Source organism: Xyrauchen texanus, chromosome 47 (genome assembly GCF_025860055.1).
Source record: "Xyrauchen texanus isolate HMW12.3.18 chromosome 47, RBS_HiC_50CHRs, whole genome shotgun sequence".
Classification (NCBI taxonomy): Eukaryota; Metazoa; Chordata; class Actinopteri; order Cypriniformes; family Catostomidae; genus Xyrauchen; species Xyrauchen texanus.
The window spans coordinates 4,633,701-4,650,254 of NC_068322.1; the positions used below are offsets into that span (position 1 = coordinate 4,633,701).

At 38.6% G+C, this 16,554-nt stretch overlaps 1 protein-coding gene across 1 annotated transcript; it reads left to right on the top strand.

Moving 5' to 3' along the window:
• Positions 1-205: 205 nt before the first annotated feature.
• Positions 206-13,061, top strand: LOC127638812 (deleted in malignant brain tumors 1 protein-like). The gene is made up of 15 exons (XM_052120557.1): positions 206-278; positions 366-704; positions 1,111-1,425; positions 5,094-5,402; positions 5,617-5,925; positions 6,065-6,373; positions 7,306-7,611; positions 7,747-8,052; positions 8,256-8,564; positions 8,701-9,009; positions 9,353-9,661; positions 9,831-10,136; positions 12,233-12,321; positions 12,426-12,505; positions 12,586-13,061. The coding sequence occupies exons 1-15, from the start codon at positions 221-223 to the stop codon at positions 12,632-12,634; spliced, it is 3,702 nt and encodes a 1,233-aa protein (XP_051976517.1). The 5' UTR covers positions 206-220; the 3' UTR covers positions 12,635-13,061.
• The last annotated feature ends 3,493 nt before the right edge of the window (positions 13,062-16,554 follow it).

Genomic DNA, 16,554 nt, shown 5'->3' on the forward strand with positions numbered 1-16,554 from the left:
CTAAATTAGGGGTGTTTGAAAGACAATTGAATCCACATTTGTGTACTTTTAGCTAATGTATTTTTCTACCAGGTAGGAGTTTCTATATATGCTTCAATAATTATTTATGTTTTCAAGATGTGTCTATTGCTGTATGTCTGATTCATATCACCTTTTGGCAAGCTAGTTTGAAGATTTCTCATTTGTGTTGTAATCCCCAGTCGAATGCAGTGGTGTCCTTATGTTAACTGTCTGTTCAGCAATAATGCAGCGTTCCATGTGGATCGTTCCATTTCTGAGTAAGTAGCAACTCAAACCAAGGCAGTTACAATTTGTTTCTTTTCTTTTTAACACTTAAGTCATTTTTTTCATTTTGCAACATGAAGTTCTAGGCAATACCATTTCAAGTACGGCTGGTTCTGTGATACTGCTTAATGGCCAAGATGCTTGTTCTGGGAGAGTGGAGGTTCTTCATAATGGAACATGGGGAACAGTGTGTGATAAAGGATGGGATCCATCAGATGCCGCAGTCGTGTGTAGAGAGATGGGTTGTGGAGATGTTAAAGAGGCAAAGACTGGTGCATTTTTCGGACAAGGTTCAGGATCAGTCTGGATGGCTGATGTAAGCTGTGTTGGAAATGAGTCTACACTAAGCAGCTGTGAGTCCTCTAAATGGGGAGTGACTGACTGTGACCATTCAAAGGATGCTGGAGTCATCTGTCAGTGTAAGTGCTTATATTTAACAGCTTAACATATTTTATCCTGTAGTAATGTGAATATGCTTAATACAGTATGCTTGCAGCATTTGTGACATATTAATTGCGAGACCACATGGAATATTTGTACATTTAAAAATGTATTTGTTACACCGCAGGACATTTTAAAATGAACTAATAAAGATAAGGTGATTAAGGATAAAGGTGATACAAAATTATGATAAATGTACAAAAAATGATGACCAGTTAAAGGACACAAGATATACACTTCCCATTTTACAATCATATAAATTTGAACCTAAACTCTTGATGTTGCCTATCAGGGTACACATTAGAGGTCAGTTGTATGTTTGTAGGTCAATTGCTTGTCATGTTTCTTTCTTTCTTTCTTTTTTTTTTTTATCTCTGTGGCCAGTAACCACACTCATCAGGTTGGTGAATGGCAGTACCTCTTGTTCTGGGAGAGTGGAGGTTCTCCATGATGGTCAGTGGGGAACAGTGTGTGATAATGGCTGGGATTGGAACGATGCAACAGTGGCATGTAGAGAGATGGGCTGTGGAGATGTTATAGACACAAAGAGTGGTGCATATTTTGGTCAGGGATCAGGGCCAGTATGGTTAAGTGATTTACAGTGTTATAATAATCAATATTCATTGAGAAACTGTAAATCAAATGGATGGGGACAAAACAGCTGTGGACATGAGAAGGATGCTGGAGTCATCTGTAAGCGTGAGTATAAAACTGTTTTCAGAAATTGGATGATTTACAGCTTAATTTCATTTGGGTATTCTATTGAACCCTTCAAATAGTTTCTACTCCTTTCAATTTATGAAAAAGAACATCTTAAAATATATTTATAATAATACACTCATATTGGAAGCCTAGCTGGCAAATGTGCCAGAGGGTTTATAAGCAGATATGTGAAGCTTTTTTTTTTATTTTTATAAAGCATATTGTTGAAATTTAGTAAAAAAAAAAAAAAAAAAAAACATAGCTGAAAATGTAATTTTTTTTTTTTTAAGATGGGACATTTTTCATTTTAGTATATATATATATATATATATATATATATATATATATATATATATATATATATATATATATATATATATATATATATATATATATATGTAGATAGAGAGAGAGAGAGAGCAGGGCTTTACAAGGGCTATCCAGTATTTCAGTGACTATTTTAAACACCTAAGAATAATTCTTGTGAATTCTGTCCTCCAAAATAAATGATTAATTTCATCACATTTATTTAATAGTTGTTAGGTAAACAACTGATAAACCGATAAAACCACACTGGCCTTCGAGCATGGGTAAACTATAAAATTAAAGTAGATTTTAATAAAAAAGTTAATACTACGTTCTCAGAACAGAGTTTCAGGTCAGGGCAAGTTGGCAATTGTTTTAAATGGTATTTTACTTATATTTATATCAATAAAATTACATTTATAATATTTAATTAATTCATCAATCAAAATATTTGTTGGTCTAAACCAGAGGTGCCCAAACTCGGTGGCACAAAGTTGGCCCGTGATGACCTTTGATTTAGCCCACCTTGCCATAGATGATAGTAAATAGAAAATAACATGTCATCGATGCAACTCTGAGTTTGTAATTAATCTTTGTTTTAAACATTTAAAAAACTATAGCTTATTTAAATAGTAGAGAGGAAAAGTTATTTAAATAACAAAAACAATAAAATTTGATGCGTACTTTAATGACCTTTAAATATGTGCTGTCTGAAAATTCGCTCCATTGGCCATCCCAGGTGCCACCTCTATATCTTCACTTTGATTGGCCAGCCCCAAAGTCGGAGGTGGCCATTCAATACCGACAGACTGAACCTAGTTGGTCAACACCGGAGCGGGAACTGAAGCAGTGTCAAGACGTTCCAGGTGGACTCGTGGAACAGTGCGTACAGTCATCCGAAATGTTGCTTGAACGCGCACGTGCAGAATTTAATATCCGCACGAACGCGACCACCGAGGCGCACTTGTGAAGCGGGCTTGATAAAGTCAGGTGAGGGGGCATTTCAGTGTAAACAACGGTTCCTTTCACTCCAAACATTACGACAAGCTCTATAAGTGAACAGACCAGTGCTCTCAAAAATCCCTTTTCTGCCCTGTCAGCTAGACAAAAACGTTAATGCAGTAAACCAATTCTTCATATTTCATCTTATTCTGACTAAACACCGTTTTGGGGTGTAGGCCTATAACATCTGTGTGCATCATACTGTAATTGTCAAACGTGAGGATCGTGTCGTTAGGCAGATAGTTGCAAGTTTTTTTTAATAACCATAAGATTCAATGCCATATTTCAGCAGGTTCTTAATCATATTCATATTTTGTCAAAATGGAGTCAACGAAATGAGTAGGCCTCTCAATTTATTAATTAGCAGAAATGTGCTTCGCAGCTTTTATTTCCTGTCATGAAATAAATTAATTCAGCCTTAATCCATCGCCTCTTAAGAATAGAAGAAAAAGTATTGTTCAATTCAAGTTTTGACATCACAACAGGAACACAGTTTTAATGTCAAATAAAAGTAGCTAAATACATTAACTACGCAAAAGCATTTTTCAGCATAGTTTATTTCAATAATCCTATTACATTTGGCAGTCCTGATAAATTGTAATACTGAGTGAAATCCAGGACAATGTGTAGCCTTGGTCTATGATAGGAAATATCTTTAATACTTCTTTGTCACAAAGCAAAACAATATCCTTGATGGTATTACATCATGCCATTATGTCTTAGTCTCTCCAAATCGGCACAGAACTACCATGTGTTCAATGTGAGGAGATGTGCTGTTCTTAAAGAGACAGTAACCGAGTTTTAAAGGGGTCATGAATCGGACAATCAAACTTGCCATGATATCTTGTCATATAAGAGTTCATAGCAATATAAAAACATACTGTAAATTTCAGAACCGAAAACGTATTTGTTAGTACAAAAAAAGGCTTTATTGTAATCAAGGAGCCAAAATGACTTGTTCGCTACTTCCTCCTCACTAATACATCATAGTGAGGTATTACATCAGCACAGCCAGCCTCTGCATAAACAGATCAACGCCTACTTTATCATCGACACTGCTTATGCCCGACCACCGGACTTGCCGTTAGAGTAGAGCGGTGAGATTATTTTTGGAGCAACAGGAGGAGTCACGATGGCCACGAAGATGTCAAGACGTTGTGCATTGCCAGGTTGTGGAAAACTAGATTTCTTGCATTTGCTTCGCAAGGATCCCAATATTAATTAAGAAAGAGTGTTGTTTAGTCCCGGATGAATTCCTCCGGTTGTGATTTTTTTTTTTGAACCATCCCGAGTTTTCAAAACAACCCCACACGCGTAATGCTGATTGCATTTACTCTTATCCACATGCAAAGATGTTACCCAATCACAGCAGTGGGCGTTTAGACTCAAGTCTTCAAGAACACATGCCCCAAAAAATTTTGTATTTCAATCAGAGGTACAAAAACTGGATTGAAAATGAAGAATTATTCTTAAATTAAGAGTACTTTTAATGAAAAACAAAATCACACTAACATTATAAGTATATAAGTATATGACTTCGAGGAACATTATAAAAAATAAATACAAAATCCAATTCATGACACCTTTTAAGAGACGCTTACATTTAGTCGTTTAGCAGACATTTTATCCAAAGTGACTCACAAATGAGAAAGAGACACAGCATAAATAAAAAAAAAAACATTGAAATTATGTGCATAGGTGTTTTGCGGTATTAAAATTAAATTGTAAAATAATACAGTTTGATATATGCAGTGTTTACTTTTGGCCCGCTGCCATCAATCAAGTTTGAATTTTGGCCCTTCATAGGAAAAAGTTTGGGCACCTCTGGTCTAAACAATGGTTTAATATTTTTACATGTTACATTTTCAATTTTTGGTGTTTCATCGTGAATTTTTTGTGCTCCATAATCATTTTTATTTTTACTGTAAAGCATATTATAGGTTGATGAATTTAATTTAAATAGGCATATATATATATATATATATATATAAATAAGAGAGGCATTTATTATTTGTTGTGGGGGGCTGTGGCATAAGCAATTTTAGATTAAAGGGGCAAGAACAGTTTGATTCCCATGATATGACCTCATAAAGTATTACACATTTTTGACTGATGAACACTGATGAGCTCTGGTGATAAAGATTTAACTTTGATGTAGTCACAATCATTATTCACACTTCTGCCTACTTGTTTGTTTGGTTATTTTCAACCTAATTTCTGTGGACAGCATGCCACAAAACCTGTCCACAGAAATTAGGTTGAAAATAACCCAACATATTGCTTTAACTACATGATTCATGTGCCTTATCCACAGTAAGTATGTAATCTTATATCATCTCATTTATTTTGAATATCAGCCAGCATTAAGCTGGTTAATGGCTTCAACTCTTGTTCTGGGAGAGTGGAGGTTTACCATCAGTGGAGGTGGGGAACAGTGTGTGATAAAGGATGGGATCCATCAGATGCTGCAGTCGTGTGTAGAGAGATGGGTTGTGGAGATGTTATAGAGGCAAAGACTGGTGCTTATTATGGACAAGGTTCAGGACAAATATGGATGGCTGATGTAAGTTGTGTTGGAAATGAGTCTACACTGAGCAGCTGTGGGGCCAGAAAATGGGAAGTGACTGACTGTGACCATTCAAAGGATGCTGGAGTCATCTGTCAGTGTAAGTTACTGATATTTAACTGACATAAAGAGCTTTTGTGTGCTCCCTCTAAACACCATTAAGGGTAGTTCAAACCTACAATTTTGAGGAAATAAATTCTAGTCCCGGTCATTTGACAATAAATGACAATTCTATACTTTTTTGGGGGGCTCAACGATCCCATGTTTTTAACTGCTTGACATGTTTTTTTTATTTTCATCTTTTTGACCATTAGCCCTCATTAGGCTGGTAAATGGCAGTAACTCTTGTTCTGGGAGAGTGGAGTTTCTCCATGATGGACGGTTGGGAACAGTGTGTGATAATGGCTGGGATTGGAACGATGCAACAGTGGCATGTAGAGAGATGGGCTGTGGAAATGTTATAGACAAAAAGAGTGGTGCATATTTTGGTCGGGGATCAGGGCCAGTATGGTTCAGTGATTTAAAGTGTTATAGCAGTGAATCTACACTGAGCAACTGTCAATCAAGTGGATGGAGCCAAAACACCTGTGGACATGAGAAGGATGCTGGAGTCATCTGTCAGCGTGAGTACACATTTTTTAAAATTAATAGTATGTTTTACTTTCAAAATCTTAATGTAAGCATGGAAACAGGTAAAGATTATAAGATGGCATCCACTGAAATCTGGCTCATTGTGACATCTCTCATGTATGTGCATGTCAGTCAAAACTAAACTGGTGGATGGCTTCAGCTCTTGTTCTGGAAGAGTGGAAGTTTTCTATAATGGTCAGTGGGGAACAGTGTGTGATAATGGCTGGGATCTATCAGATGCTGCTGTTGTATGTAAAGAGATGGGCTGTGGAGATGTTATAGAGGCAAACTCTGGTGCTAAATTTGGACAAGGTTCAGGACAAATATGGATGGCTAATGTAAGCTGTGCTGGTGATGAATCTACACTGAGCAGCTGTGAGTCCCGTAATTGGGCAGTGAAAGACTGTGACCATTCAAAGGATGCTGGAGTTGTCTGTCAGTGTAAGTTACTAATATTTAGATTAAATAAACAGCTTTTGTGTATACTCTAGAGTTGGGGTACTCGAGTTTGAACTGGAGTCTGTGTCAGGAGTCCAGTTTTAATGGACTCTGATGCTTTTTTTACTCGGGCATGATTCGGACTCAAGCTTTTGGGACTTGTCATTTTTTTCATGAGTTCATGACATTTGTGATGCAATTAAAAATAAATAAATAACAAAACAAAAATTAATGAAAACATCTCTGTCTGCATGCAGCTGTTTTAGTTCCTAAATTTTCTTTGGTTGGTATTTAAAGATTTCAGACCAACGCGGCTGCCGCTCAAGCAAATATAAATTATTATTATTTTTGTATCTTCTGCATCAGCTGCTGCAAGATGCACACGAACACATCAAGGATTTAAATACACGAGCAGCACACAGAGCTGCCCTGCATTGTGTGGTTTCCCACAAATTATCTAGAAAACCATGTCAGTGATGACATGGCTCTAATATTATCAGTGGGCTTTTCCAGTGTTTTTGGATGTAGCATTTGCAGTCAAATCGTGAGACGGAACCTCTCAGCTAGTGCTAATTATTACCATGTTGACTGCGTTTACATTAAATCCTCATCAAGACTGGTATTGGCAGAATTATAAAGTGTATTTGACCATTTGGGCACATAACGGATTCATTCGGACTCAGACTGCTATGGACAAGGTTTTAAGTCCAACTCGGCCCCTTTTGGACTTGTACCCGATTGTTTACAGATTGGACTTGACTCGACTAAGGTGGACTCAAACCCAACACTAGTATATACCCTCTAAAAACAATTTTATGGGGAGTTCAACCCTGCAATTTTGAAACAAATTTGACTAGCCGTGGATGTTGCAATAAATATTCTATTCTCTCTTTTTTTGGTGAGGTTTCTTTTGTTTTCATCTGTATTTCTATTAGCCCTTGTTAGGCTGGTAAATGGCATCAACTCTTGTTCTGGAAGAGTGGAGGTTCTCTATAATGGAACATGGGGAACAGTATGTGATGATGATGGCTGGGATTCGAATGATGCAATTGTGGCATGTAGAGAGATGGGCTGCAGAGTTATGGAGACCAAGACTGGTGCATATTTTGGCCAGGGCACTGGCCCAGTATGGTTAAGTGATTTACAGTGTTATAGCAGTTTATCTACACTGAGCAACTGTCAATCAAGTGGATGGGGACAAAACACCTGTGGACATAAGGATGCTGGAGTCTTCTGTCAGCGTGAGTACAAAACATTTTACACAAAATGTTTTACATTCACAATGTTAATCTATGCATGTAAATGGGAAAGGTCATCAGATGTCATCCACTGATATCTGCTCTTATTGTGACATCTGACATTTATGTGAATATCAGCCAAAGTTCAGCTCGTGAATGGCTTCAACTCTTGTTCTGGGAGAGTGGAGGTTTACCGTCAGTGGTGGGGAACAGTGTGTGATAATGGCTGGGATCTATCAGATGCTGCTGTGGTGTGTAGAGAACTGGGTTGTGGAGATGTTATAGCAGCAAAGACTGGTGCTCATTTTGGACAAGGTTCAGGATCAGTATGGATGGCTGATGTAAGCTGTGTTGGAAATGAGTCTACACTGAGCAGCTGTGGGGCCAGAAAATGGGGAGTGACTGACTGTGACCATTCAAAGGATGCTGGAGTCATCTGTCAGTGTAAGTTACTGATATTTAATGCTTTTGTGTGTGCTCCCTCAAAAAAAACTTGAAAGCTAGTTCAACCCTACCATTTTGTTGAAATAAATTGACTAGCCTAGGTTGTGTGACAATAAATAAAGGTTATGTTGTAATTTTTTGGTGGGGTGAATTATTTAAACAGCTTGATGTGTTTCTTTTGTTTTAATCTGTATTTCTATTAGCCCCTGTTAGGCTGGTAAATGGGATCAACTCTTGCTCTGGAAGAGTGGAGGTTCTCTATAATGGAACATGGGGAACAGTGTGTGATAATAGCTGGGATCAATCAGATGCTGCAGTGGTGTGTAGAGAGATGGGCTGTGGGGAATATAAAGGGACAGAGAGCGGTGCTTTTTTTGGACAAGGTACAGGGCCAGTATGGTTAAGTAATCTACAGTGTGTTAACGATGAATTTTCGATAAGGTACTGTCATTCAGAAGGAAGGGAGGAAAACAGCTGTGGACACGAGGAGGATGCTGGAGTCATCTGCAACTGTGAGTATAAAACCATTTCAATTAATAGTATGAATTACGCTGACAATCATAAATCATGCAAACTGATAAAGATCATAAGATTCCATTCACTGATAACTGCTGTTTTTGTGCCATCTCTCATTTGTGTGCATATCAGCCAAAACTAAACTGGTGGACGGCTTTAACTCTTGTTCTGGGAGAGTGGAGGTTCTTCATAATGGCACATGGGGAACAGTGTGTGATAAAGGATGGGATCTATCAGATGCTGCAGTGGTGTGTAGAGAGATGGGCTGTGGAGATGTTATAGAGGAAAAGAACAGTTCTTATTTTGGACAAGGTTCAGGATCAATCTGGATGGCTGATGTAAACTGTGTTGGAAATGAGTCTACACTAAGCAGCTGTGAGTCCTCTAAATGGGGAATGAATGACTGTGACCATTCAAAAGATGCTGGAGTCGTCTGTCAGTGTAAGTTACTGATATTTAAATTAAATTTACAGCTTTGTGTATACTCCCCCTGAAAAATAAAAAATGCAAATGGCTAAAATTCTCTCATCATTTACTCACTTGTGCCTTTATAAACCTGAATCATTCTCTTTCTTATCTGGAACACGAAAGGAGGTGTTTTGTAGAATTTCCACTGTACATTTGAAATGCGTATATAAACAAGAAGTGAATTTTCTCAACATTATGGAATACACTAGCATATAATTAACCTCTAACATACTAAAACATGGTCAAAAAGCTAGAAAACTTCAAGTTGTGGGGTCTTTTACCAAGTATATTTTATTTAAAATGTTGTCTCCATTAGCTCGTATGAGGTTGGCCAATAGCAGTAAATCTTGTTCTGGAAGAGTGGAAGTTCTCTATAATGGCACATGGGGAACAGTGTGTGATAAAGGATGGGATCTACTAGATGCTGCAGTGGTGTGTAGAGAGATGGGCTGTGGAGACGTTATAGATGCAAAGACTGGTGCTTATTTTGGCCAGGGCTCAGGGCCAGTGTGGATGAGTGATTTACAGTGTGTTAACACTGAATCTACACTGAGCGAATGTACATCAGGTGGCTGGAGAACAGGTATCTGTATACATGAGAAAGATGCAGGAGTCATCTGTAAACGTGAGTATGAAACCTTTCACTAAAATTAACAGCATGTTTTACATTCCTAAGCATGGTAACATGGCAAAAGATCTACTAGGACTAAAATAAACCATTTTGAAATGATTATAAATCACCATTATGATCAAATCATTATACATGCTAACTCTCTCATTTATGTGAACATTAGCTTCTGTCAGGCTGGTCAATGGCAGTGACTCTTGTTCTGGGAGAGTGGAAGTTCTCCGTAATGGAATATGGGGAACAGTGTGTGATGATGGCTGGGATCTATCAGATGCTGCAGTGGTGTGTAGAGAATTGGGCTGTGGGAGAGTTTTGGAAGCAAAGACTGGTGCTTATTTTGGACAAGAATCAGGACCAGTATGGATGAAAAATATAAAGTGTGTTGGGACTGAATCTGATTTGATGAGCTGCCCATATGACTCTGGTTCACTTAGCTGTGGCCATGAGAAAGATGCTGGAGTCATTTGCGGAGGTGAGTGCCAATATTTTAATCCTAATAGATGGGGAAATATACCTGTGATCAAGATATACTGATTAAATCAATTTACAGTAGAAATGTGTAAACCGGTATAAATATTTAATTATAATCTCAACTGTGCGAAATGCCTCCACATGGTTGGAAATTTGTGTTCCGTGTTTATATTACATAAAAAAATATATATCTTGTTAGTAGCCTACAAAGCCTTCGTAGTGAGGAACCAACCCTCTTCTAAATCCAAAGTAGGTATAGCTGCAAGCTAGAGAGCTCCAAGTGGGTGCGGAATCTCCAAAAGAGGATGTGATTACTTCAGAAGGGGTCAGGGTTACTCCAAAAGGGCGCTGCGCCAATTCCAAAAGGGGGCACCACTCACGGTTAAGGTTAGGGAAAAGGTTGGGTAAAGAGGCTCCCTATATCTTTAATGATGGTTTGGAGCTTCTGCCTCTTTTTGGAGCAATGCCTGCAGCAATATCCTTCTCCTAAATCTCGCTCCCCTTATTTACTCTTTGCTAAAACAGTCAAACTTTCCAACATGTGCCTGTTCTGAAAGCCATACCAAAGCTTTGGACAAAAACAACTTTTCATTATTTTTACAGAATTATTGAAATCACTTTTCCATATAACTGTGCACAGTATATTGTAATTTATATTGTTATTGACCATACATCTCTAGAATATTATGCAATTTCTTTTTTATATAACCCTAACCCTTATAATAACTAAATCTAAACCCTAACTAATAATAGAAAACTAGTACACTGTGCAAGTTGACGAGCACATCCTTGTCTTCTGTCTGTCTTTCTCTCCCGCTTCCTGATAACCCATGCAAAATGGAAAAAATGGCACTTAAATATACAGTACATAATGCATATCAGCAAAATGCTGAATCTCTGGTTCACTCCATCACATCTGATTATTGTAATGCCCTTCTCATTAGCCTTCCTTCAAAAACCATCTCCAGACATCAACACAGTCAAAACTCAGCTGTCAGTGTCATCACTTGCACTTCGCAGTTCACCCACATAAAATCCTATATAATCTGCACTGGCTTCCTGTCTCAGCACGTATTCACTACAAAATCATCTTACTGACCTTTTTAATCTCTTCATGGCCTTGCTCCTAACTAACTATCTCTCAGAGCTGCTTCATCCCTACACCCCTGTATGTTCTTAGGACCTCTGACTCTATTTCTCACTGTACATCCTTATAGGCTCTCTTCCATGGTTGGCAGATCTTTTGCTCTTATGGCTCCCAAACTATGGAATTCTCTCCCACAGTCCCTTCAAGACATCACCTCCTTCTCCATCTTTAAAACTCAGCTCAAAACTTGCCTATTCTCACAGTACTACTCTCATTAATTTGAAGTTTTCTCCCTCTAATTACTCAGTAATTGATATTATCCATGTGTTTTTCTCTTGACGTTATTCTGTATTTGACAATATTCTCCGTTTTATTCTCCATCCCATTGATTGTAAAGTGTCCTTAAGCTGTGGAAAGGCACTATATAAAGTTATTATTATTATTAAAAATCCGCATTTACACCAAATGTGGTCAGAACTTGCCCCTGATTATCTCCAAATGTGGTTTCAGTGATCCGTTCATATTGTGCCTTGAGTGCATTTACATATGGCTTTTAATGTGGTCAAGTGCTATTCGATTGTGACATAATTAGCCTACTAAAAATGCACGTTAATGTAAAGAGACTCAATGATGCACCTGGTTGACCAAAATGATTTGGCTGGTTAAGTCAACTAATGCAGTTTTGCAGGTTAACATTGTTGACCAGTTGGTTTTCTTATTTCTCAAAATGAGAAAATTAAGATTTCCACATAAGTCACCACACTCTCCCAGCAAGTCCAGATGCATAGACCAAACAAAATCTTGAACAGAGATGGTCTGTAAAAGTTTTTTTATTCAAATGAAAAAGGGAATAATACAAATATTTGACTGCGGTCTTGTCAGCATAACAGCAGAATCACATCAGATATATATACAACGGTTTACGAGATCATGCTAAATCTGAAATTGTTAAAGTATTTTATAACAGCACAATTAAGAAATTGTATTCACATTTTCTCTCATTCACTCAGATCTTCAAGTACGTTTGAGGATTGAGGTTAAGGTTGCCCCTGGGGTCGACCCAAATGATCCTGAAGTCATGAAGAAACTCTTGAAAGAGGTGAGAGGAGTGGGAAGAGTGACAGTGAGCTTGACATTTTGCTGCCATCTACTGGCTGTTCATGTTACTGTTGACTTGAATTTTTAATGATTTGAATTTCATAGATTGAGAAGAAGGTACCAACAGATGGGATTTCACCCCTCAGATGGAAAACTCAGTCCAATGGAGAAGTCTTCCAGAACAGGTTGCTAAAACTTAATTGTTGATTCATTTTACATTCTGAATTGAGTAGTTCCCCCAATAACAATTCTATTTGTTCTGCAGGTCATTGCTGGAATACAAAAGAGAAAAAAAATCACTCACTATCTTTTAGGACATTGGATGCTATAGTACATGCTATATTTCTAATCTGACCTTTTAAAAATAAGACTGAGCATGCTTTTTCTGTTTTGGGTTTTAGGTGCTTATATATATATATATATATCTGTGATTTATTTTCTGAATGTGACAGCTTAATGTTTTTGTTAAGATATAGACATTTAGATTCTTTGTGTCCTAATTTGCATGCCAAGATATAAATGTAATGAATATAGTTTTCTTGATAAAGCCAATATTGTACATTTTTAATATAACCCTGTCTATGGATATAGAATGTAAAGTGTATGGTGAGTAATTACATTAATTTGATTTCCTATTATTTTTAAATTTAATAAGAATCAGATTAAGAATAACTGTAGCGGCCCCTTGGTATCGAAAGGAGGCGGCAGAGAGTTTCCTACGGGTGCCTTTGTTTATTTAGCTTCAGGGCAATAAACTTTAATGTTCAGCGATGCCTTTGTTTGATTTCAATCACCTTTATGCATCACATTCTTCTGCAGCACTGTATTGAACATTGTATTTCGTCGTATATCATATCACTTCAAATCTCCTCATGATACATCGTAAGCACTTCAAACACCGTAAAACTACAAAGACAAATAAAGAATAAACAAATGTAAATACATATTCACAATATGAAATTAAACGTTCACAGCATAAGAAACATATATTATTAGCCAAAGTTTAATTACAAATATTATGCTCGTAATAAGAAATCAAAAGGCACTATGAAATTATCATGAAATGAACACAAAACATAACATACCTCGCTCCGCTTTCCAAAGGGTTACTAATACAAAAAATATTTACATTTTTAATAATAATTAGAGCTTATTTGTGTGAGCTTGTGTAACACACGTGAACTCTCTTCTGTGTTGCAAATAAAATTCCCTTGCGTACCTTACGCCCTCTAGTAGAGATGTAAAGCAAAACAAATTAAAGGGGCCGGTCATTACAATAACTTTATTCACAATTTTAGAGTTTCAACATGACAAGCAGATATGGGATAATTACATTGTTGGTCTGAACATAGTTAATGAGTGTTTTTTTATTGTCGTTTAACCATATGCAGTTAGTACAGTGAAACGAGACAACATTCCTCCTGGACCATGGTGCTACATAATACAACATAAGACAAACACAGAACCACATGAGACTACACATACTAAATAACATACCTATATAAAGTGCACGTGCAAACCGTACTGGACAGTACAATAAATTACAAAAAATTAACAGCACAACAGGCACAGTGAGAGACAGTGCAGCGCCGACCAGTACACAGTAGTGCAAAAAGATGACAGTTTCTAAAAATGCCAAATGCAAACATAACATACTACGAAATGAATGTTCTATGCACATAGCAGTTATTGAGGTAGCAGCCAGATATAAAGTGACAATTAAAGTGCAACTCAGGACACGTGTGTGTCAGTTGAGTATTGAGGAGTCTGATGACTTGGGGGAAGAAGCTGTTACACACAGTCTGGCCGTAAGGGCCCGAATGCTTCGGTACCTCTTGCCAGACAGCAGGAGGGTGAAGAGTTTGTGTGGGGTCGTCCACATTGCTGGTTGCTTTGCAGATGCAGTGTTTTTTGTAAATGTCTTCTCAGCTGTCCTCGCTATCCTCTGCAGGGCTTTGTGGTCCGAAACGGTGCAAGTCCCAAACCAGGCAGTGAGGCAGCTGCTCCGGATGCTCTCAGTAATCCCTCTATAGAATGTAGTGTGGGAGATTTGCTTTCCTCAGCCTTCGAAGAAAGTAGAGATGCTGCTGGGCTTTCTTGGTAATAGAGCTGGTGTTGAGGGACCAGGTGAGGTTCTCCGCCAGGTGAACACCAAGGAATTTGAAGATTCCACAGAAGAGATTCCACAGAAGAGCCGTCGATGTTCAGCGGAGAGCAGTCATTCTGTGCTCTCCTAAAGTCAACAACCATCTCTTTTGTTTTGTCCACATTCAGAGACAGGTTGTTGGCTCTACACCAGTCCGTTAGCTGCTGCACCTCCTCTGATGAGGTCCACCACAGTCGTGTCATCGGCGAACTTAATGTGGTTCGAGCTGTGCATTGCAGGAATGTTGTCTGGTCCAGCAGCCTTCCGTGGGTTGACTAAGTAGAGTTTTCCTCACATCAGCCGTGGTAAGACAGAGCACCTGGTCATTGGGAGGAGGGGTGGTCTTCCTCGCCACCACGTCATTCTGTGGTTCAAACCTAGCATGGAAGTCGTTCAGCACATCTGGAAGGGAGGCATCTTTGTCACAGGCAACTGATGTTAATCTGTAGTTGGTGATGGCCTTGATACCCTGCCACATTAGCCGCTGTCCTGGAAGTGACTGTGGATTCTCTGGGCATGTGCGCACTTTGCCTCTCTGATGGCCCGGGACAGTTTGGCCCTCACTGTTCTTAGGGCAGCCTGGTCGCCTGCTCTGAAGGCGGAGTCTTGGGTCCTCAGCAGTGCCGCTCCTCCGCAGTCATCCACGGCTTCTGGTTGGAGCGTGTGTGACATCATCAATGCACTTGCTGATGTAGCTGGTCACTGATGCTGTGTATTCCTCCAAGTTGGTAGAGTTGCCATATGTTGCAGCGTCCCTGAACATATGCCAGTCAGTACACTCAAAACAGTCCTGAAGAGCAGAGATGGCTCCTGCTGGCCAAGTTTTCACCTGCTTCTGGAGCGGTTTTGTGCATCTGGCGAGCGGTCTGTATGCTGGAATTAGCATAACAGAGATGTGGTCTGAGTAGCCGAGGTGTGGGCGGGTGGATCCGCCTGGTACGCGCCTGGGAGGAAACATCACTTACTACAAACGATGCCAGTGTATTCGCATTATAGTGATGTCATTACACAATGACTTAAATTAACTGGTGAATGGTTTTTTTTTTTTAACCAGTTCATTGAAACGAACCATCAGAAAGAATTGGTTCACGGAAAAGAATCAGACTTCCCATCACTACTTCTCTCGCAGCACTCATGGAAGAAAAAAAGGAGGTATACAGACACACATGTCTGTACAGTTTTCATTCACATTCGGCTGGAACAGCAGTTTTAATTTTAACATCCAATTACCAATGGTAAGACCAGCTTTAAAGGCAAGATATCCAATCCACTGATAGATCAGTGATCCAATCACATATTAGATTCAGTCAAACTCGTGTCAGCACATGCAATTTAGCTGAACCAGTCAGAAAAATAGAAAGTAGTTCCACTCGTAAAATAATGCACACCTGAGGTGGTAATGCGGTCACGACGCGGCACAGATTCAGCGTCTTACTTTAATACAGCCCAAGCCTTCGTTGCTAATGCGAAAACTTCACATTAGAACTAGCAACAGAGGCTTGTGCTGCTTTACTCGAGGACTTACTGGAGTAATAAGGTGCATTTGTGTGAGTTTGTATTTGAGGGATCAAAAGAGAGAAACTGAGAAAATGAGAGAAATCGATTCTGGGATTACCTTTTTTGTTGCAGCTCTCATCAGAAGTAACATCGCTTTAAAATCGGCAAGATGTGTGTCGCATTATTCCCGTTGTAAATTTTCATCCCCACTGAGATGCAGGAGTGCTGACATGACGACTCAATTTTTTCTCACGAGAATTTTTGGGCCTTAAGTGTCTGCATTACACATATAATGTGTGTCCACGTAAGAGGGGGAGCGTGAGGGGTAGGGTAGTACGGTACTATGTGAATCTGATTAGAGAAAAATACATTGAAACATTAAAAGTTATTTTGGATAGGCTAATAGAAATTGTTGTATTGATCAAGTCACTGGGGTGTGGCTCTATTTGTCTCAGTGTGTGTTTGTGCGTGTGTAAGTGCACGGGAGACGGAGCAGCACGAGAGCTCTTTTTAACCGAAATTGAAATAAATGTAGGATATTATAGACATTGATTTGACGTTCTTAACCAATTAACTTTAACCAATGTCTTT

What these genes read in the sequence shown, in the direction of transcription:
- LOC127638812 (XM_052120557.1), top strand. Translation starts at nt 221, where the DNA reads ATGTTAACTGTCTGTTCAGCAATAATGCAGCGTTCCATGTGGATCGTT. An exon ending in TGCTGGAGTCATCTGTCAGT is followed by an intron (nt 8,053 to 8,255) that starts GTAAGTTACTGA and finishes TATTTCTATTAG; the next exon opens with CCCCTGTTAGGCTGGTAAAT. An exon ending in TGCTGGAGTCATCTGCAACT is followed by an intron (nt 8,565 to 8,700) that starts GTGAGTATAAAA and finishes TGTGCATATCAG; the next exon opens with CCAAAACTAAACTGGTGGAC.